Below are 23,587 nucleotides of genomic sequence, written 5' to 3'. Positions count from 1 at the left end.
CTCAGGTCTTCAGTGTCACATGATCCTTCAGAAATCATAGAAATATGCTGATTTGCTGCTCAAGAAATATTTGTTATTTTATAAATGTTGAAAACAGTTGTGCTGCTTAATATTTTGGGGGAAACAGTGATAATTTTTTTTCAGTGTTTTGTGATATACAGAAAGTTCAAAAGAACAGGATTTATTTGAAACAAATCTTCTGTAACAATATAAAATGTTTGATCAATTAAATGCATCCTTACTGAATAATTTATTAATAACAATGATGGTCTGACTTGACCATCATGGCCACTTCCTGGTTTGAAGAAGATTATGTGAATTAAGAAAGAGGGCAACAGAATTGCAGTTCGGGTTTTCCCCAGTCACTCAAAAGAGCTAAAGAGGCCACCTGCCACCTTTTATTGTGTCATTTGCACTCAGAACACCAATTATCTACTCTTTGCATAAATAACTCATGTTTCTCCTTCTGTATCTGAATTCTTCTGATTCTTGTTCCTACATTACACATGCACATCCTCTATCTCATATGCTCTCTTAAAAAAACTTCTCTAAAAGCAACATACTGTAGGCAGTACTGCAGATTCAGGGGTTGGATCACTTTCCCTCTGGAGATACGATCCAATGGTAATTTTATGATGCACATGTCATAAGTCATTTCTTCATCACAGCATTCCAGCGTGATGAAAACTGACGGAACAGGTTCTGCTCTGAAATGCCACTCAAGAGATTAATGCAAAAAAAAAAAAACGATATAACCTTAGTGAGAAGAATGACTTAGATGCACATATATAGTAGCCTGACTATTTGTGAGTTGTGTTCGAATGTGTGTGCCTGCTAAAAGCTCATTTTTTTCCTGGATTCATTCCCAGCACACTTATCTTAAGCAAGCATTTGAGGAGTTCTTTCTCAATCTAAAGCATCCTTCCAAGAACTCCATTCGCTTTCCTCTGCTTCAAGGACACACTCCTTCCATGCTATCCTGACAGCACTTATCCAGCTTGTGTCTGCAGAGATCACCTCCACTGATGCAGTGAAGCTTCTGGGAGAAACTGTAATGGTTGTAGACCATCTGTGCCGGGTGTTTTCAGGATGGCGTGGTAAATTGCTTGTACACTTTTATGGTCTTGCGGGAGAGACCAGGTGATGACCATGAATCTGAAACTGCCCCATAAAAATTGTATTAAACATTTGTTGAGTTTTGATAATATCTTTGTATTTATTTTAATATTAAATAGTAATATTAAAATAAAAATACTATTTAAATAAAAAAAATAATAATAATTGAATTTTTTTTTTTATCTTAGGCTTATCCTTAATTAAAGTGGAGATCAGTGGAGATCTCTTCTAAATAATGAAATTAAAATGAGTTTAGTGAATTTGGTTTAATTAATTTTTAGATGTATTTTTTTATATTAAATAGTAATAAAATAGTAAATAAAAATACTATAATAATGTTATGAATCAGCTCAAGGGTAAATATGAATAATCAATCATAACTAGTTATGAGTAATTATAAATGTTTAGATCCGCTGTAAGTATTTGACTGCTCCAGATACGTCAGTGCATCCACCAGCAGTCAACCTTTCTGCTCTTCAGTCACAGTAACAAACTAAAAAAGTTTCATAGAAAATGCCACAACATTATACAGGACATGGATGGGCAAACCATAGATATATATGGTAGGGCTCTCTGACGATCAGAAAGGTTTCAAACCAGTATTACACTTACCTTTAGCAGACACTTTTGTCCAAAGCAACTTTCAGTGCACTCAGGCTATACATCTTATTTTTATTTACCTAACTTGTGTTCCGCTGGGAATCAAACCCACAACCTTTTGCACTGCTAACGCAATGCTCTACCACTGAGCCACTGGAACACCTATTCTTTTTAATTACCATATGCAGAACTGTCTCACACAAATGATCAAGAAAAGCCTGTGAAATCAAATAATTGATTAGTTTGTTAAAGACTGTTGAAGACATGACTATACTTGCAGACACACAGTCAATTTGCTGTTAAGTGTTCATTGACAGGTTTCATCCAATATGGAGGACAGTAGGTAAATCAGCCCTAATATAGATATGTACTGTATTGGTTCTGACACAAATGTAAATAGAGATTTAGCTGAAAGGCCAAATTGAACTCTTCAGGCTACAGTATAGAATGTTTTTCATGAAGACTTACAGTAAAAGCAGTCTGACCTTAATATCTCTGCCTCTCATGTGTAGAAACAATGACAGTGGGGAATATGGGGCGCTACTTATGTGAGAGACATCATTAATTATTGATTCCCCGTCATACTGCTAGAGAGGTAACGTGACTGGGAGAAAAAAAAAAGCAATATTAATTTTAATACTCCTCAATCTGAAGCTTAGATTAAAAGAAGGGAACCGTATTGAGCCGCAGTAAACTTTGTTGTGTGGAGAATATTGACATGAAATGCAATAAAAAGGGTTTGTGATTTATTACTCGTCTGGTCCATTGTGAAATATCTTTTGTGGCCTGTGCAGTGGCAAAAAGAAAAAAAGAAAAAAAGACACACAGAGACATGAATAGACTTTCCCTTCTCCAAAGGACACTTGCTTTTCTCGTTTTTCAATTGTTGAACTTCAAAGATTCCTCAAAGTTATTTAAATACTGATTAAAAACAGTGAGTGAGTATAAGTTTGTGTTCTGTGAGAAAAGCAAGAATAAGATGTGGTGTGGAAGGACAGAATGTTTATATCCACATGCTAAATACATCCTTCTTGTGTATGAAAACAAGCTTTGAAATGACTATGTATTCACTGAAAATAAATAAAATAAATGCTACATTCATATAATATATACCACATAATCCATTATTTTGAAGCAATTAGGACCATACAAAAGCACTCCCACTTACAAAGAAAAAAAATCAAGATTTTGCAAGATTTTTCTTAATTTTATAAATATATAATTTTATATTGTGGGCTTATAGAAGTAGATCACCTTTTTTTTCTTATTCAGAATTATTGAGATTTATTGCATGAGTCTTTATGCATGCTATTTTGTATTGCTGGATTGGATTAACACTGGATCAAAAATGAGCTTAATATGAATCAGACATATGAACTGAACTGGTCATCTGACTTAACTCTTTTAAATTTATTCGTTAATGTGTGTGAGTGCACTGCTGTTTGGTATTATCTCAAGGTAAAACATTTAGCACTGAAACATATTGCGATGTAGTACTAAAGCAGATAAAAATTGTTCCCTTAGTGGAGGGCAATGTATTTAAAAAATTTTTTTACTGCATAGTGGCTGCATTTCCTTAAAAATGAATGACACCCACTGATAGTGTTGTTTATTTGCACATACTGACTGCTTTGGTTTGAAAGGGTCGGTCCCTCCAAAAATGAACATTGTCTCATTAACTCACCCTTCATTCTAAACCTATTGTGGCTTTCTTTCTTCAGTGAAGTGCGAAGGAAGGTCTTTTGAAAAATGTTGGTAATTTGTTGGTGACCATTGACTTCCACTTTACAGAAAAAAAAAGAAACACAGAGACATTAGTCAAAATGAAAGACACAGAAGAAAAGGTTTTTTGTGTATTCACAAAACAATTCTGGTTAGTGAATACACTGAGGGATATTAGTGCAGTGTTCATTGTGCCATGAAAATAGTGCTTACTGTTTTTGTGAATAAGGCTTTAAACCTAATTTGTATAAAAAGCATTGAATGTTTGTGCTGAATAGATTGACACTGCAGTTAGTTAAATACACATGCCATACCTGTTTAAGCTGGTTAAAGCTGAGATAAATGTTTAGTGAATTCTCCTCGCAGTTTACAGGTGTAATTCCTGAACCTGCTGCTGTCAAAGTACAAGGATATCCTTGGCTTGCGTTGTGGACAAGACAAGAGGATGTATTTTGACACACCTGCATTGCATCAGCCCATGTAACGGTCAAACAACATGACGGTGTTGTTTCTGATTGACATGACGGGTAATCAGCCTGTCCGCCTCTGACTGGGCCACCAGAAGGATTTCTGTCTGACAGAAAAAGTAAATCACATTTCAAACTTAGAGTTTCAGTTTGCTGTATAACTTCCTGCATTTTTCTTTTTACTTTCCTGTCAAATCATTGAATAATTTTGCACCTAAGATCCATTAATCTATTAAAGCTAGTGAGGCAGTTGTTATAAATGCTACATTTCAGCCCTGGATGGACATTGTAGTTCACACAATACCAAACGGTGTGGGTCCATCTACTATATTTCACTCAGTAATTTTATTCTCACTGTAAGTGATTGCACGTGAAGCCCATCAGTGGGATGTACTGTGCTGTCTGAGCTAACAGATGAAGAGGCCATACTGGCATCATACCTCTGAGAGTCCATCAGCTTAATAAAAGTGTCAAGGCGGCTGATTTGTTAAGTCTGTTAATAACAGAAGCAAAGGGTTCAACGGGAAAGAGATTAAACAGACGGCTAGAACTGACATACAGTACAGGTGCTGTCATTTGTCTTCACTCATCCAGCTTCCCAACTTTATACATTTCTTCTCATTTTCTCTGTATGACACACAAACTATCTCCAGAGATATTTAGACTGCAGAGATGTGGGGAATGTATAGTAGCGATGGGAATGAGATTTGGGATCTCTGTCCTCAGTCAGGGAGCTTTAGGATGTTCAGGTTCAGTCTGGCAACAAATGCAGGAAGACAAACGCATTCATTTCCAGGACTGAATTACATGATTGCTCTGAATGTGTATGACAATGTTACTTTAAAATGGCAATTACAAACTACTCACAATTTAAGTACTTACGTTTCAGTAAAGCTACTCTGTTGAAAAAGTGTTTTTGAAATGTAATAATATTATATCATATTGGATCAGGATAAAAATGATTGTATATTTATTTTGTAATTTAATAAGTACCCTGTCTCGCAAACAAAGAGGTTTTTAATTGAACGAATCTTGGTTAGGGTGAAACGAATACTTTTATTCAGCAAGTGTGCATTACATTGATTAAAAGTGACAATAAACTCATTTGTTACAAAATATAATGATAAATATTTCTTGAGCACCAAATCAGCATATTAGCATGATTTCTTAAGAATCATGTGATACTGAATAGTGAAGTAATGCTGAAATTTCAGCTTTGCCATAACTAAAATAAAATTACATTTTAAAATATATTAAAAATAGAAAACAGCTATTTGTAAATTGTAATATCAATTCATATTATTAAAGTTAAAAAAAAATGTAATTAATTAAATGCAGCCTTGGTGAGCACATGAGACTTATTTCAGAAACATTATCTCTGTGGAAATAATGTATGTGGATAAATTATTTCAGGATCCTTTGATGAACAAAAAGTTCAAAAGAACAGCATTTATTTTCAATCTTTTTTTTTCTTTTTTTTGCAACAGTGTAAAAGTCAATTTAATGCATTTCTTCTGAACATAAGTACAGTATTAATTGCATTCAGAAAAAAATTCTTACTGACCGCAAACCTTTGGCCATGTAGTGTATAGTATGTTAATCTACTGGATGTCTTTACTGACCTTGACAGCCATAGACTATCATCATGATGAAAGGGCAGTCAAAACACTTACTGAAGATCCTCATTAGTAACTGTAACATTCATTTAGGGCAAGCAAACTGCAGTTGCACCTGTGCATTGAACACACAGGGAATACAAGAATATCATGGAAGCAACTGGGCAGTTGAGTATAAATGCTTCCCTCCACAAATCATTGAGGAGATTGGAAGCCATTAGGCTCTCTGACGATGGAGCCATAGGAAGCCACAGCTCATTAAGGCAGATTGCAAATGTCATTTTGCTGCTTCCTCCCTGGCCTTGTATTGAAGGATTGCAATGAAATTAATTTTGCATAGAGTCTGGGTTTTTGAAAGCAAGCTGCAAGTGTGAATCAATCCATGGTGGCAGGGCTTTGAGAAGGAAGGTCAACGAAATGGGGCTTCAGAGGAAGTTCAACCGAACACACGCTTAAGAAGGAACCCACCTCCTACCTCCCTCTCCTCTCACTTATCACCATCTTTTATCTAAACTACTCTCTTTCTGTTCTATTCCCTAGATTGCCTGTTTGTAACTGACTATTTCACCCGGACGCCTCGCAAGCTCAACGCTTACCGCTCTTTTGCCAGCGTGGAGCTGTTCCACTTCAACGTGCCTGAAGACACCGTGGTGGCTGTCTGGAACCTCATCACCTTCAAGGAGCAGGGGGGCACCTTTGGAGACAGCTGCCCAGACCGCAACGTGACAGTGTGAGTTGGCTAAACTTCCAGGTTACATCCATTAAGGGGTTGTTTTTGGGGGAAGAGAAGGACAGCGTAATGAGGTCAGATATGTCCAATCAGCATTTCAGATGAGAAGAGTGCAGATGTAAAAGCCAAATGTCTCATGTGTGAATATAATGACCTTTCTGATGCACACGCTGCAGATTACTCGCTGTTAGCCCTGATAAAATAGCTTTTAATCCAAGTCTAAGGATCATTTCCCAGGTGCTGATCATTTTCTGCTTTCCATTGAAAGGCATTTTTCAAGTGTGGTGCTGGCAGAATTCACAGCGTAACTGCACACTGGAGATCCATAAGCATACCAGAAAAGATTTAAAACCCAAATCTGACATTTTTACTAATTCTCACAGGGTCACATTCAGTCAAATTGTCTTAATCTATTCTAAATGGCCTCTAAAGTTAGGATGGATCTATACTTTTTTTAGTCATAAAAGCCATTGAGTCCTTTGGTTCTCAGCACAAGGTTAAAAAAAATGACCTTTTTTGCTTGATGAGAGTAAGGGATATTATTTTTATACTTCAAAAGAATCTTCTTGGTTTAGCACAAGTTAAGATCCGTTCACAGATTTTGTGGCACAGTGTTGATTTCACGATGTTCACGTTATTTTTTACTGTCATTTTAGGGTTTTATGGGTTATACTGTCTTGGCAACAAAGTTTGCAAAATTGAATATAATTTTACACAGAAGTTTACATGAAGTGATTTTCACACTAAAGTAGATGTATATCTTTGTAACAGTATTTTAATGTTTGCTCAATTCACTTGCATTCACTTGCAAGTTGAAATAAAATGTTGTGTTATTCAACATTATGCTGTTGATTAAACCTAATTTGTATTGTAACTTGAATATCCTATTAAACCTGGTCATATTTTATGCCAAAAAAAAAAAAAAAAACGTTTCCTACAGTATGCAGCAAAAAATGTCCTGAACACACTTGCTCTTGTGCATTTTCCTTCCACTGAACTCTCCGATACTTCATAAGGTGTTCTTTTGCCCTTCATTTTTCTGTGTCCATATCTTTCAAGTCTTCCTAGTGCACTTTCATAGCCAGCACATGGTGTACTAGCACAAGAGCTATTGTTAAAGTTAGTCTTGGCCCTTGGGTAATCAAAATGGAGAATATTATTCACTGAATACCCAGGTCTTCAAATCCCAGCACACTGGCTGTCAGTAAAGTTCCATCAAAACAATGACCTTGTTATCGCCTGTCACTGAATGTACATCATACGTGGTGAGGAAGTAACTCCTGGCTGTCTTTAATGTGTGACATTATAAAGAGGAGAAGACACTGTCCTTGAGTCAATGTTCCAGGACTGGTTTCTCTGACAAATAGCCTCATCACAGAGGTTTGCTATTCATGCATTCAATATTAACATTAGAATATTAGTGTATGTTTTATTTGCTTGCCGCTACAACTACTTTGACATTAAAATTAACATAAAAGATACATTACCTGTAGCATTAAGCACAGGTTATGATGTTTTAAATGCACTCCCTCCACAGAAGCTCTTTAGCTCTTATGCTTCTTTGATGTCAGATTTCTTTTCCGACCGCATTTATAGAAGAACCTTCTCATGCCTCCTTCTTTATCTCCCAGAGGTGTATAATACTGTGAATAAACCTCTCTGGTGGCCTCAAGGGAAAGCTACATGAGAAAGTTGCAGTATAAACAGTGATCTCAGTGTTAACTTCGGAAGGACATATTTTAAACTCATAATGTCAGTCATAACTCCAGGGGAACATATTGCCTTTCATAATTACAGTAAGTGCGCCTATGTTCCAGTTTGAGCGATAATGAAATATGTGTCTTTGGGGCCTGTCAAGTAATATAATCCGTTGTTGTTGTTGAGAGAGATAAAATAAAATAAAATAATCCCCTATATTGAATAAAACAGTGTTATAGGCACATCTAACAATCAGACTGGGAAAATGGAATCTAAAATAGATGGAAAGATAGAATGATGGCTACACAGAAGGATGGCAGGATGGACAGATATATGAATGATATATGGATAGGTGGATGGATGGAAGGAAAGAAGAATAGACAATGATGGATAAATGGATGAACACAGACATAAAGATAGAAAGAAAGATGAATGTATAGATAGATAGATAGATAGATAGATAGATAGATAGATAGATAGATAGATAGATAGATAGATGTGCCTCCATAGATTGCACTGTTTATGCGTACAGAATCAGATCATTGACTGCACAAAGTTTTGTCATGAGGTCTTCTTGCTGTTTTTATAATGAACAAGGCAGGGCTTCATTCTGTCGATTCAGCTGTCAGATAGCAGGCAGGGGGTGCCATAGAGAGATGGAAATTAAAACAGGCTGTACTTGGAGTCGGGGGAGAGATAAAGTGGGAGGATAAGATATAGAAATGGGAGAAAGCAGGACGACTGGGTCTAGTGGATAACAGCCCCTGCTCTACAGCTCATAGATCAATATGATGCTGCCGGACAGGCCATGACAACTCTAATTGAAGCCCATACAAACCCTGACGCCTGGGTAGAAACTCCTGATCTCCTGAGGTGCTCCCAGCAGTCCCTTTTCGCCGGATCATCCTTCAAACATCAAGCCAATGCTTTTGGGAAGCCTTCTTACGTGAAACTGACACACCACATCAGATAATCAATGTGCAATGTGGATTTTAGGGATAAGTGATGTAATATTCGTATTCAGATTATAATTAAGGTCACAGCTGTGATGCTCCAGTCTGTTTGTGTCTGACCTCCTGGCTGAAGCCTGGAGTCTTTGCCTTATCTCTCCCTCATCAATAATAAGACAGCATGTGTCATGCACATTAATGATCTTAAGGTCTAATTAATCTCGTATGCTCGCAGAGGGACCAGGGATTCAATGCATGAGGCATGGTAATGCAAGACAGCAAAACACCGATGGAAATCAACTCACCTCAATTCATCTCCAGCACTCAATCTGCCTGTTTGTTTAAACAAATGCAAGAACAAGAACAGCTAGATTTATAGCATTTATTTGCATAATGCAGGATCTAGGTGATGAGAGTGTCAACAGACCTAATCAAGACATAAACTAGAAGATGAGTGACAAAAACGCAAAGGCTGCATGTCAGAGTTTTCATTTTAACCTCAAAGTTTACCACGGGTTACATGCAGAGATAGAGAGTGAGCTCATGATCTTTACAAAGTTAACTTCTTTTTTGGTTTACTGTGAAGAAGATTGCATGTGTTTTTTTATGAACTAAATCTTTGTAGTCTTTGAAATAGGCTTGACATGGTTTCAAAGGTGATAATTATGGCAGTCAATTTTGCATTTTAGTTTAGTAGACTTAATTATATATAAAAAAGTTTCAAACTATTTATTCTTGCCTCCTGATCAAAAAACTGAAAAAAATATAAAATAAAATTAGTCACGGACAGCCTCAGTTTTCTTTCTCATTTTTGGTTTTACAGTCTCTAATGAGATGTTGACCTGAATCTAGTGAGCACTGTTCCCATTGGATATCTCTCTTAGGCTATCTGACAGACCCATTTCAGGTCTTAGAGCTGATAACAAGCTGATAAGTTGAATGAGATGTGTTTGATTGATACCATGTTCAAAGATAACAATGTATTGAGTTAAAAAATAAAATAAAATAATGCTGTAGACATGTTTCATATCTAATTTTCTAATTTTCATGTCACAATATCCCTTAAACTTTATCAGCATATTAAAAATATCCTTAAACATTTTAAAGTACCCCTGTTATGGATTAAGAAAGGGTCATAGTTTGGTTTTGGGAGTCCCCGACCACATGTAGACATGCATGCAAGGTAAAAAAAAAACACTTGGCACACACGGTGTACTTTCAGATTTAAAACTTTGCAGTGTGTATTCAATCACTTAGAGCTGTGTTACACACTGCATGAGATAGAATTTTCTAAAATGTATAATAGGGACACTTTAATGCAATAAAACAATAGTACAATAGAACACGAATATAAAAATTCTGAAACTACTTGTAGATATCTTTTCTGGGCTCTCATTTTTAGTCCAGATTAAAATTTAAAATATATAATTAAAAAAATCTGATTGGCTGTTTAAAATGTGTAAATATTGTTTGACCTTTAATCTATGTGACAAGTGAGGGTCAGAAACTACAGTTGTGTAGTGCTTTGTGTACCAGGTTAGCCAGAGTATTATTTTCCATAGAGATTTCATTTAGCTTGTTGCATCATACACACAAGCGTTGTAAATTGTTGATGGACCAGAAGCTAATGTTTGTTCTAAAAATCTAGCCCTACGATAACGATACTGTGGATATTCATTCCCAAAATATGCTGTGAGCACGTCTACCTGCTTATCTTCAATTTACCGTCACTTAGGATATACTGATAAATGCAATTATATGCTATTTATTTGATTAATCAGTTTACTTGATTACATTTGTTTTAATGGATTGACAGTCATAGTACTAATTAATGTGACTCTTTTCTCCCTTTTCTCCACTTTTCTGAGTGCTCATTCGTACTATTATTTTTGCAGCCAAACTTGCCGCCTTACCAAACCTTGTTTTTACCTTGATTCAAACTCTCTCTAGCCTAATTGACAACTAGGGACCTTAAACATTGTGAGGAAATTGACTGACATACAGAGCATGTTGATCGGATTATGATGATCTGTTTGCTGTTTGGACACTTATCTTAGGACAGCTCTGTATTGCTTTGATGAGCTTGGCAGTAATATGTTTGGATGTGGTTTGCTAACATGCATAAATAATTGGGTCACCTACAAAGCACCACATGCTCTGCAAAGGATGATGAAGCCAGGCTTTAGGAGCAAAACATTGTATAATATATGATACCTTGTGTGAACTGTATAGATAAGAGCAATTAAAGGATGCATGGTAGCTTCATCAGGTTCATTCATTCAGTCCCAGGGAAATGTTCATTAAATGCTAAGTTAATTAGAAAAACAGACAGGTCTTCTGCTCTGATCATTTGTGTATGTGTATGTAAGTCCTGTGTCAGTGTATTGCACCATACTCAACACTGGTGTTGTCAATTATCTTTATCTTTTTAAAATTAAGAATAAAATTGGTAACAATTTAGAAAGTTCAGTTTGTTAGTAGTAGTTAATTATAAGATTAGAATCATTTTTAGAATCATGAACAACAATGTTTTACTGCTGACACAATTTGAATCATATATTTTTAACATCCAGCCATATCATCAAGATATACAGCCTTATCATGTCTACTCATGTGATATTGCTAATTTAACTTTAAACCGTCAATTCAGGGAAAACTATGAGTCTATAATCCATAAAAACACTTCCTCCAGTGAAAAAGTCCACAGACAATTGTTTTGATCTGTTTTTGCTTGTAAATTGTGCTTGATCTGTGCATATTTCTTTCCTGATTCACAAGACGATTTTTCACTGGTAATATAAGTAATAAACAGGAATCATAAGTTTGCCAGAACAGTTTTTCGCTTCATAAAACATAAACTAGTCATATGGATTATTTGTGATTTTGTGATGTTTTTATCTTCTGCTTGGTCTCTTATTCTGACGGCACCCGTTCAGTGGAGAGGGTCCATTGCTGAGCAAGTGATATACTGGTATTTTCTCCAGATCTGTTCTTATGAAGTTGGTAATTAATTTTGGGTGAATTTTTGGGTGAAGTTAATATTAAACATTGTTAGAAAATAACCAAGCACCATAGCTGGCAGTCTGTGCAGAGTGTTTATATTAGAACACTCCCTCTGAACTACAAAGCAGTGCCTTAGTAAAAATCTGGAGCTGCCACTGCCAGGCTCAAAGGAAAACATTCATTGATCAGTGCAAAACACAACCAATATAAAATCATTATCCAGTGCTGAAAATATCTATCTGACTGTTACGTCCCCTATTATCAGGACGGGCTTGGCAAGCATTTTGTTGATGGTAACAGGAAACCAGCCCCAGCCGACAGATCACCAACAACACAAAACTAAGTTCCACAAAAGTATAATTTATTTAAAGTGGAAAGAATAATTAAATTAAGGAGCAACGACTTCAGGGTGCCCCAAGGCCAAAATAATAAACAAAATAAACTTATAACCAAACATATATAAATGACCTAATCAGGGAATAAACAAAATTACAAAGTAACTTCCCTAACTCCCTATAAATAAACAAATCACAAACCAGATCAAAGTAAATGGCAGGACACCCCTACGCTCCTAAAACAGAACCAAATTAAATCATCATAAACAAACGCACACAGTAAACGGAGGGTTTTGGGATCTGCTGACGGGAGGAGGAATCCGGAGCTCTTCACGCCAACAAGCCAACGCCAGAATGAGCTCACTCTCTTCGGCAAGTGGCACCTTTTTAAAAGCGGCCAATCAGTAGATCCACCAATCAGACTCCACCAGCGACAGCCAATCCCTGCACATAAATAAAAAACAACACCCACACAAAACAAATACCTAGGATCGTAACACTGACAAGACAGAACACAAGCTTGGGCTTCAATAGTATAAGTCAAGCTGTCACATTCACGTGAGCAGTATGGGGTCTCCATCAGAATAATACACTGGATGAGGATCTTTTAGGTGCACGGACTCAGAGAACAAAAAGGTAAAGATGACTTATACAATAAACCCTACAGAGCCTCAGCAGCAATATTTTGAGTTATTACCTGTCAAGGATCCTGGACCCCTGGGTTAGCATGATCATCTCTGAAGATTGCATGTCTGTTTCACAAAGAAGAAATCCACAAAGAAATCACAAAAGAAAATACATTATAAGCATATAAAACATATACGTGGTGACTTTTTATAATATAATTTCCTGTTGTTTTTGTAGTTGTTTTGTTTCCCCAAGATTTTCATTCTTTATTGAGACATTTTCTTCATTTTAATATCCTTTTGGTGGTTGTTTAGCTAGCTGTGCACAGTGATGGGGTTAAATCCATTTGTGAACACTAAAATGTGTCACATAGTGATATCAGTTTTCATCATGGGTACCATTGTGTGACCATTGTGTCATTGTGTGACTTTATTACACATATGGTTGTGCTAACTTTTGCCATTTTTAGTTGTCTCAAAAAGCCATTTCTAAATTTAAAATTAGAGATACGGAGAGTGAAAGAGTAATTGAGAGGCTTTGTTGTGAAACCTTTAATACGGGGACTTTTTTCAACCCAAGGATTGTCAGGGCTGTGACTGACAAACTACTGGAGACACAAAGCAGTGCACTGAGCAAAAATAATTGCAGACAGTGAAGTCTTTTAGAAAAAGTGTCATGGCATGATATGTTGCAGGCTCCTGCCGTCTGACTGTGTCTGTCTCTTGACTGACAGGCTAGAGACTGAGGGAAGACTTTTTACTTTCATGGCCTTGTGCTCCCATGTCAAAATGAAGGAGAGCATGTTGTGGTTTTGTGTTGACTGTGTCTGATGTGAGTGAATGATTTTGGTCTCTTTTATTCAAAAAAAATCTCCTTATCTCCTTTACTTGTAATTGCAACCTAGTCGGGGCGTTGTTACAGTCTTTCTACAGTTGTAAGCATTACTCAAAACATTAAACATTAAGTTAAATGTTTGAGTATTTGTTTACGATTAAACATGTTTACTTCATGTATAATGTAGTATTGGTCACAATGCTCCATTACCTCTCTTGTGATCGAGTGAGAATTTTTGCATCTTCTAATTGATTCAGGACTGATTTTGACGTGCTTTCTCTGACCACGTGCTTCTCACTACATAGACTCATTTGTATGTCTTATTATAGAACTCATTATATTTATACATCTACTCACTCGAAATGTATATTTGTGAAATCACATCTAAGTTTTCCTATATTTTGGATTTGATGCTTACTTAGTGCTTCCCATTGACTTCTATTGTAATTTCATTATGCAAATGAAACTAACTAACACTAAACATAATATATACATTACAAAAATAAGTGAATAAAAACATTTAGGAGTAAAAAAAAAATTGTGAGTTTAAAAAGAAATGTATTTATTTAGCTTGTTAACGTCCATATGAAGCATATTTCTAACTGAGGACATCCCCAGATTTCTGCAAAGGTAGAGTTGTTTCAGATTTAGCTAAAATAAATTTTAATAATATAAACCTTTCAAAAATTGTCAATTTTTCAGAAAATCCTCTTCTGAAATTTTAGATTTTAATAAAAAAATTACTTAGTATGTTTATTAAGTCATTACTTTATGTGGACCATTGGATTGTCTCCACACTGTAAACGATTTCAGGTTTTACTATACCTGTGGGTTCATTTGATGCTTCGCTTGAAAACATTAATGTAAATTGTGTATTTTTGAAATGGAACTGCAATTTTGAACATTCCAAAATAATCAAATAATAGACAAATGTCAGCGTGTTCATTTCTATAGTATTTGTGCCAGCTTTAATAAGAAACTCAAAGCCATATTGGCTTCACACTGGAACATAATGATTCTTAACAATGATTGATGCATTTAATCTCATCCAAGATAACAGTCCGCAGTATGTCTTGAAATGTAACTGTGGCCTTGGTTTCCAGGTACTTCAGGTCAGGAGCTCCACCTGTAATCAACCCCCTCCAGACGCGTTTTCCAAAGGACACTATTGTACCAGGCTCCTTCGCTGTCACTTTGACATGGACGCTGCCCAACCGTACCACAGGGGTTTTCAATGTCACCAGCCCCCTCCCAGGTGACTGGTTCCTGGCTGCACACTTACCAAAGGATAAGGGGAAGATCTCTGTCAAGGTAAAAACACAGAGGGAAAAAAAGTCAGTGGTCAGAATTAGAAAACAATTTCAGCTTTTAACAAGAGCCAAGCTTGTTCAAGATTAAAAAATGCCTTATGTTCATGGTTGTGCAAGTACGTTTCTCTGAGCATTTATGCATATATAATTGAAGTCACTCACTTCCGCACAGTCAGTGGGTGGCCTTCATGGGTAGTAATTTAAAACTGTGATTTCAGAACTTGTCATAGACTTCTTTTTCAAAAGAGATTTCCTGTCAGAATGCTCATTATTTCGCATGGGTTGTAATCTCAAAGACAATGTTACTTTTCTTTTGTATAATGTCTTGAATATTCATTTATATATATTACATCATTTTAGAAGTGCATTACTTTTTTTATCCAAGTATGTCTCTTTATCTCAAGCATGTTTCCATTGTGAAATAATGTGTAGAATTAAAAAGTCATGCTGTGTGATATAAAGTCACACTGTGGGATGTAAAGTTACATTAAAAGGAAAAAGGATTTTAAAATATATTTTGTTGCAGGATAAAAAAAAAAAAGGATGTCTATAGTCTACAAGACTGATTTTTTTTTTTATTATTATTATTTTTTTGAGTAGAACAAATCAGTAGCTCTCTGAACTTTTGAATGTTATGAAAATGGTTTTGGTGTCAGGTAGTAATGTAGCCACAATAAAAGGATTTCAATTACTTTAAATAATAAAATAAGTTACTATTGAAACACAAAGGGTCAATCATGCATCAAGTAATGGCTCACAGTAGATACAGAGAACCTGTTTTCTCTGTTTCACTGAGACTCACATCCACTTTAATTGTGCTGCCATGCATAATTTAGTCAAAACCTGACAGTTTTATAAAATGGAATTAAAGTGCTATTACATTCTGGAAAATAGGTCTAAAATATGATTATACGCTTGCTTTAATTGTATTAGAAAACAACAATAGCCAAAATGTGATTTTGGCCTCTAGAACATAAACAGTGCAAGTGAAACTTATAAATGAGATTTGGTTTTTAAAAGAATAGTTCACTCATAAATGAAAATGGCCATAATTGAATCATCTTCATGCCATTCCAAACACTTATGACTTTCTTTTTCTGTGGAACACAAGATGATTTGAGTTAAATGACATTTATGTTTACATTTATGCGTTAAGCAGACACTTTTATCGGGCTATACATTTTTATTTTTTATACTTTTTTTACCAGCATGTAAATTAAGTAAAGTAAATTAAGTAAATAAAGTCTATTCCTCACACTTAGACATAATGTGACATCATAAGAATAATATTTGATATTTTTTTAATAAGATTTTTATGGTGCTTTTATGCTTAGTTTCAATTGCAAAGTGACTAGCACATGAACTGAAACTTCTTATGAATATTTTTATGTTCAGTGGAAGAACGAAATTCCTATTGGTTTAGAACAATACAAAGGCATTCTATTTTTTTTTTAAGTGACCCCCATGCTTAAATAAGATTTTAAACAACATCTCTACCGTGGATCGCATCTAAATGGATCTCACATTGGAGGAAACTTCTCGCATCTTAATTGGACTTCTCATGTTCACAACAGCTTCACCTCAATCTCCATTCACAATCTAAAAAAGTCCACCTCAGTTGAGTTTTGTCCTTTGCTGCTCTTACTTATCGCAGAGAAACTTACTCATTAGTTAACCACAGCAGGTTTGCTTGTGGTGGAGGCTTTCTCATGGATTAAGAGCAATAATTCTACTTGGTGTACAATGCTTTAAGGGCGCCGTTTTCCTCTGAGCCCATAGGGTCACACTACCAGCCAATTAGACAGAGACAAAACTTGGAAATACGAAGGCTTCATCTTTTCTGTTTTCCTGGCGAATGACAGCACCTGTGGAGCAGAAAAGCTCATGGCCGAACCTACTGAAGTGGAGTAATTGGAGGAAGTGTGGAAAGCGAGACCATGCTTTCCCTGAGGAATACATGTTTTATTTATTATTCAGTCTAGTGTAATGATGGTTATGTTGAATAGGACTCCTGTTTGGTTGAAGGGGCTTGTAGGCATTTAATTGTACCACAAACTATGCTTGCCACTGTGAACTGTCACACATTTATCATGTAGCCATCTTGGTAATGTATCCGGGCACCAGTTTTCTATGTGTACTGTATGCAATCAGCACCCATATACATAAATAGTTTAGGAGATTGCATTGTTTCTGCATTTGTCAGGATTGTGTACATAACATGATTCAGATCAATTTGCTAAAAAAATATAGGCTTATTAAATAGATGATGTCTTAAACTGATTTTCTGATGGGTGCTCCTTCTCCTCCCACTTACAGTTTCTTTCACTGACAATGATAAACATGAATTATACAGAAATACAACTGAAAAAATACTGCTATTCTTCAGTCATTAAATTGTTAATTCACACAAAAATTAACAATAATAGTAATAATACTGCTTCTAATAGTATTTATTGTTGTTGTGAACATTTGGAACTGATAAATACTGTAATATTAATAATATTATTCTGATGTTAATACCAAGATGGAATTTTAAGAATTTAACAGTCGTTAAGTCACAAGCAATGAATAAGAATAAGAATAAGAATGATAAGAAATATTAAGATTGAGTTGATGTTATTGTGAACATGTGGAACAGAGAAATAATAATAACAACAACAAAACATAATAAATGTTGTTATCTTTTTGGTTTTATTTTTGTTACTATTTTAACTTAAAGAAAGCTGGCACAATTTATTGTTAAACTCATAAAATCCCATCTTACGATTCACATCATGACCATAAACTGCTACAACCCAAGTACAAGCCCATAACTGACTGTCAAGCAACAGCTTGCAGGATCGAAGCTCTGTGGACACATGGTGCACAGAGGTGAATCTCAGCAGAGCAAAGCTGCAACGTGCAAGTCTGTCCTCTCAGCTGATGAGCTCCACAGTGTCTGTGAGGCTAATCAGGAAGCAGCCGGACCCTGCTCTGCAGGCGCACAGTCACACAAGCAGATGGCCAAAAGAGAGAGGGAGGAAAGGAAAGAAGGAAGAAAGAGGGGGGTGAGGAAGAGTCAAGCACGCAGTAAAGATCAGCTGGCCGTCTCTGCTGCGTGAAGCTGCCACACTGAATGAGTATAGCGAGCAGAAGCCAACCATCCTGACAGTTTGCCTTGCACGTACTAAACTTTTGGTCTCTAAATAAATCAATAAACTATTTGGAATTTTTCAGCACTTGGAGATATTGTGTCTCTCTTGTTTTGGGGTCTACACAAGTGAGGAGGGGGGCTGTCAGTTTTATGGCTGATTGTCTCTGTATTGAATTTTATTTAGAGATAGTTAACATGCCAAATCACATTCTAGATTTTCTGTGTTATGGTGTGCCAGGTCAGTAGATGCCAATGCTCTTGTTTAATGAACTCTCTCATAATTCCCACCCATTTACACAGGGTTATTTATGAACAATATTTGTTAGGGAGGAGAAGGTCAGCCTTTTTAATCAGATAATGATCAAGTTTATTCAGTCAATCAAATCTTTGACTGAGTAACGGTAAAGATTTTCAGTTCTCTGACAACAGCGATTGGAAAACTTCACCTTTGAAGGGGCAGTTCAAACTTTCATATAATGAATGTCAATGGACAAGTCAGTGTTGACATTTGACTTTCATTGTATGGAAAAAGAAGTTGAAATTCTTCAAACTTTTCACACAGGTTTGGAACAGCAAGAGGGTGGCTAAATCATGAGTTCAATTTGTTTTCCCCTGATCTGTCTCTTTAACATAATTGCATTTTTTGTAAACAGTTCTCAGCTTTAACTTTCTGTGTCATGTCTTTTGACAAATCATTCTAATTTTGGGGCTGTTTTTTACCACATAATTATTGTGTCCAAAAGAATTCAAGTAATTAAAGAATTATCACAATATCTATTAAAATAAGGAGGAAATAATTAATGCTATTAGTCAAATTAATCTTAAGCTTAAAAAAAAAAAAAAACTAAAAAATAATACGAACAACCATAATACGAAAATAGCTATCTGTCTTAACACCTCATCTTTTTTTTACAGTATCCAAAAACTCCCACACTGATGAGCTAACTTTTTTTTTGGTGTAGGTAGAGTGTCTCTTTTTTGTCTGTCATCTTCTCCAACATGGCTTTGATTGCCAGTAATCGCTACACACTACATCATCTGCTGTTTTCTGTTTTATGATGACTGGTAACCAGCATTAAGATGCAATACCTCCACCTAGCATGTTCAAGTGTCAACCAGATAGTTGATAGCCTGGATTATTTATGACATTATTATATGTAATATTCACACAATATCAACACACACACACACACACACACACACACACATATATATATATATATATATATATATATATATATATATATATATATAATCACAGTTGTTGTCAATATGCCTACCATATTGTGAATGCAAGTTTAAAGGAGTAGCTATAACCACCCAACTGTAGGAAAGCAGAAATTTCTGTCATCACTAATTTATTTCTGGACTCGGGAGCTTAAGCACAGAACAGAAGTAGAGAACTGTGGGAGATGTGCGGGGAACACCAGACTTTACCAGTAATGAGACATTGGATCCCTGCAGTTCGGCTCTTTGACAAATGATAAATGTTTTTTATACAAGGCCAAAAAGCTACACTCAAATGCCTTGGTGCCTCATATGCTACGGGTTCATGCACAAGTATTTCTTTCAAGTTCAATCGTATTTTGAGGAATTTTACTTTTACTAGCCTGTCAATTACATTACCAGACACATGTTTGGAATTCACCATGCTCCACCATAAATGATAAAGAAATCTTTTACTCATTGGCCATATGGACTCCTTGTTGTTCTGCATGAGCAGTGTGTCAGAGATATTATCCCTCACACAGCTGGAGACCACATTATACATGCAAAATGCCAACAACGGTCCGCTATCAATTCTGTGTACTGTTTGGTGCTCTGCGTGCATGAACAGAGGGCTCTAATTATTTCACTAGTTGCTCAAAGTTGCCAAATTTGTGCTGTGAAATGGGAAGCAATTATTTGCATCTTTTTCTCTCCTTCCTTTTGTCTGCGCTGTGTGTCTGGGCTGGCACGTGAGTTTCAAACGTCCCCCCTTATTAAATCAGATCAGTGAAGAATTGTAAGGAGGCAGAGGCATCACAACTCGACAAATCTTGCATGTCAGACATAATGCAAAAAAGTGCAGGGTGGAAGGATGCGGGATGGGGTACAGAAACAAGGCCGTGTCTGCCTCCACCAGCACCAGCTGTGCCTGCTTTATGGATGCAGCCATGGACAAACAACAGATGGGGCTTCTTCTCTAGTTTGTTATTTAATATTCGCTGTTTTACTTTTTCATCCTTATTATCCCACCTACAACTCCAATCTGCCATTTTAAGCTAAAAACTGATGTTTCTATGTACTTTGATTGCGTGGTAGCAATTAATTACGTTTTAGATAAAACAGTGCATCCAAGGCAGAAGGACATTATTACGTACTAAACAATACTTACTGAAGTAAATACTTGCTTACTACTTTTTTAGTAGTTTATATACAGTCTATTTTTAAAACAATATTAATATTGTGCCAGCAATAGCAAACTGCACAGTAGTCTATAGAAAATAAATGTATTCTGCTGTAATACAGGAAACAAAAGGGTTATTGAAGTCATCAATTGCTCTTAGCGTGTCCAGGTAAATGTCTCACTTATTACCTAGAAGACAGACCCGATGCCTTGAGACTATCTTAGTTTTGGGTCGTGTGGCTGCAGAAGTGATTTGCAGAACGGTTCATGCTGAAATGAATGAGACTTCTAATCAAGCTGAGAGCAAATTAGACCTTGATAATACACCTGAAATAATGAGCAACCCATGACTCGGTCTATGCAGTGACACCTGCCCAGTGGTGCAAATTCACCAAAACAGACCTTAATGAAATGAGAATGTGTTCTGCCACCATAATACAACACGTATCTCTGTGTGTCAAGGCTACTTCTGAAGCAAAGTCTAAGAGATTATAGGTGTATTACGCATCAGAGCAAATGATGGAAAATATGTGGTTTTGATTAGCTGCTTCTTCTGAAATATTTATATTGATGTTTACTGTCATATTGAAAGCTGCAAAGAATAAATGGTGGATAATTTGCTTGCTTCTTGCATGGGACGTCATCGTTGTGCTGGCCAGGGAGTCAGTCGTTTTCTAAGGTGTCCCGTTGTCAAAATCACTCGAGTGCACTGAAACGTTCAATCCCTTGAAAATACTGAAACTGCGTCGGCTGCTCATTATATTCACCAACCAGAAATGTCTCTGTAAGTCTTTCAAGCGTAAATATATGAAGACAAATCCTTTTTTTTTCTCTCTTTTTAAAAGAGATTTTGTTTGTAATTATCTATTTATATTATGCCTGATTGGAACAATCCTGCAAGCTTTCTTGGATAATATAGGATTCAGGTTTATACAGATTCAGAGTAGTTAGAAAAATATTAAAAAGACCCTTTTAATCTTTTATTTATTCATTAATATATTTTCAGCCTTTTTTCTACTGACATACTAATGTTTATATAATATTCTTTGGGGAAAGAAGTCTCTTTATGTTTACAAAGGCTTAATTTATTGGTTCAAACTAATTGTAAAACAGTAATATTGTGAAATACTACAATTTAAAATAAATGTTTTCTATTTTAATCTATTTGACACTGTCACACTACACTGGAACAAGGAGCAATGAGATGCTGGAGATTTCTTCAACATGGAATTATAATTCAAAGATGTGGAATTCTCAGGAACTCAAAAGACATTTGGGAACTGGGAACAGGGAACACTTTAAATACACAGACAAATGGGACTACAGACTAGACTCATCTGGCATCAATGAAACAACATAGGAAACACCTGGAATTAAACAATTGAACGGAAGACAGAAACTGGGTAATAGAGAGAAAACACAAACAAAACATGGAACAGAGTCTGACATAACGCCCCCTCCGGAAGGCGTGTCCTCACACCGCACAACCAATGGTGGGAGCTCTTGAGGTCCTTCAGGACAAACACAGGATGGGGGCCTCCAGACCAGAACCCGTTGGGGGCACCATGGTGGATCTGGAGACTCGGGAGGCCATGGCAGAGTAACCTCAGAGTCCGTGGCCCCAGCCCCCGCCTCGCCCCCTATGTCTGAAGCACTACTGCCCCCCAACCCCCCCAAAAATACTTCAGGGAACTTTCGGGGTTTAATGGGGGAACAGGAGCCCTACCTTGGCTTGACTGGGGGAACAGGAGCCATCCGTGTTCTATGCTCTGGGGCTGGGCTGACAGTGGAGCGAACTCTGGGGCCTGGGCCAACACCCTTCTCCTCAGCCTTAGTTTCCTCTTCTGGACTGGGGGGAAAAGGCGTGGTCTGGGCCAAAACTGGAGCAAACTCCGTGGCCTGTTCCAACATTTGAGCAAGTTTTGGAGGAGTGGGCTCTTGAGGGCTGTTCTGTCACACTACATGGGAACAAGGAGGCGCTGGAGATTTCTTCAACATGGAATTATAATTCAAAGATGTGGAATTCTCAGGAACTCAGAAGATTCAGCAGCCATTATTCCAGCCTTTTTGCCATTTTTAGCACATCACCTGGCAATGAAAACATGAAAGAGTTCCATTCAGGAAAATGAAAATAGAATTATATTGAAATAAAATTTTTTAAACAATTTAATTCTAAAGTCCTTGAAGAATAAAAGCACTTTTCAGCAAGGATGCAGCAAGGATGGTTGCAGCATTGCACACACCACTGCAAGCCAATTAGGTCTTTCCATTGCCTGCCCCCTCTCCTCTCGTCTACTGAATAGCATTTCAGTACTGGAAGAGACTGTCACTGCTGACAAAAGCACGGTTATTGTTTAACTGCATTGAACTGACAAATATGCCAGCAGACTCTCACTCCATACCTTATGAAGTAATAACATTGCTAACTGACCTCAACTGAAGCCAGCAGTGATATGCGTTGACATTTGACAGCACTGTGGTTTGAAAAAGCCAGTGGAAATGACCCCGCCTATCAAACAACGGAAACAGGAACGTGCGCTCTGGAAAGCTAATGTATTCTTTTAGCGTGATTCCCAGATATTTAATACCTCTTTGTTTGGTGTGATTGTGTTTCTCTGTGTGGAGATGGTAAGAAAAGAGGCTGGCCAAGTGTAGGGGTTGTACTATGCTGTTCGACAATGATGAATGTGTTTAGGGCAGGAGTACCTGCGTGAGAGAAGCAGAGGTTTCCAAGATGAAACGCTGCATTGTAATTTGCCATGGTGTGCCATAATAAACAAAAGCTCTTGGATTCTCCCACCGCCTCTCTGTCTTTAATCTCTCCACCTCCCTTTCTCACACCTTAAGTCTTCATGCAGTTACACTGAAAAATTGTCTCTGAATCTATACAGATCTTCGGATCTTGTCATATACTGAAACCAATGTGGTTTTTGCAGCTACTCATCTCTTGATAACACTGCCAACTGTGATCCTTTAATGGTGAAAACAAAACAGTGCAGTTTAAAAAGCCTTAGTGTAGTCTGCTAAAGCAGTACATCTCCTATAGTTATCAGTGAC

General features: G+C 36.6%; 1 protein-coding gene across 1 annotated transcript in view; it reads left to right on the top strand.

The window, feature by feature from the left end:
* Nucleotides 1-23,587, top strand: part of LOC128000105 (transmembrane protein 8B-like) — a 111,907-nt gene that overhangs the window by 26,676 nt on the left and 61,644 nt on the right. The window contains exons 2-3 of the mRNA XM_052592236.1: nt 6,062-6,251; nt 14,802-15,009. Of these exons, the coding sequence (XP_052448196.1) occupies nt 6,062-6,251; nt 14,802-15,009 (398 nt within the window). The remainder of the gene's footprint in view (nt 1-6,061; nt 6,252-14,801; nt 15,010-23,587) is intronic.

The sequence above is a fragment of the Carassius gibelio genome, chromosome A5, assembly GCF_023724105.1.
Source record: "Carassius gibelio isolate Cgi1373 ecotype wild population from Czech Republic chromosome A5, carGib1.2-hapl.c, whole genome shotgun sequence".
Lineage (NCBI taxonomy): Eukaryota > Metazoa > Chordata > Actinopteri > Cypriniformes > Cyprinidae > Carassius > Carassius gibelio.
This window is presented reverse-complemented; position numbering and strand designations above follow the sequence as displayed.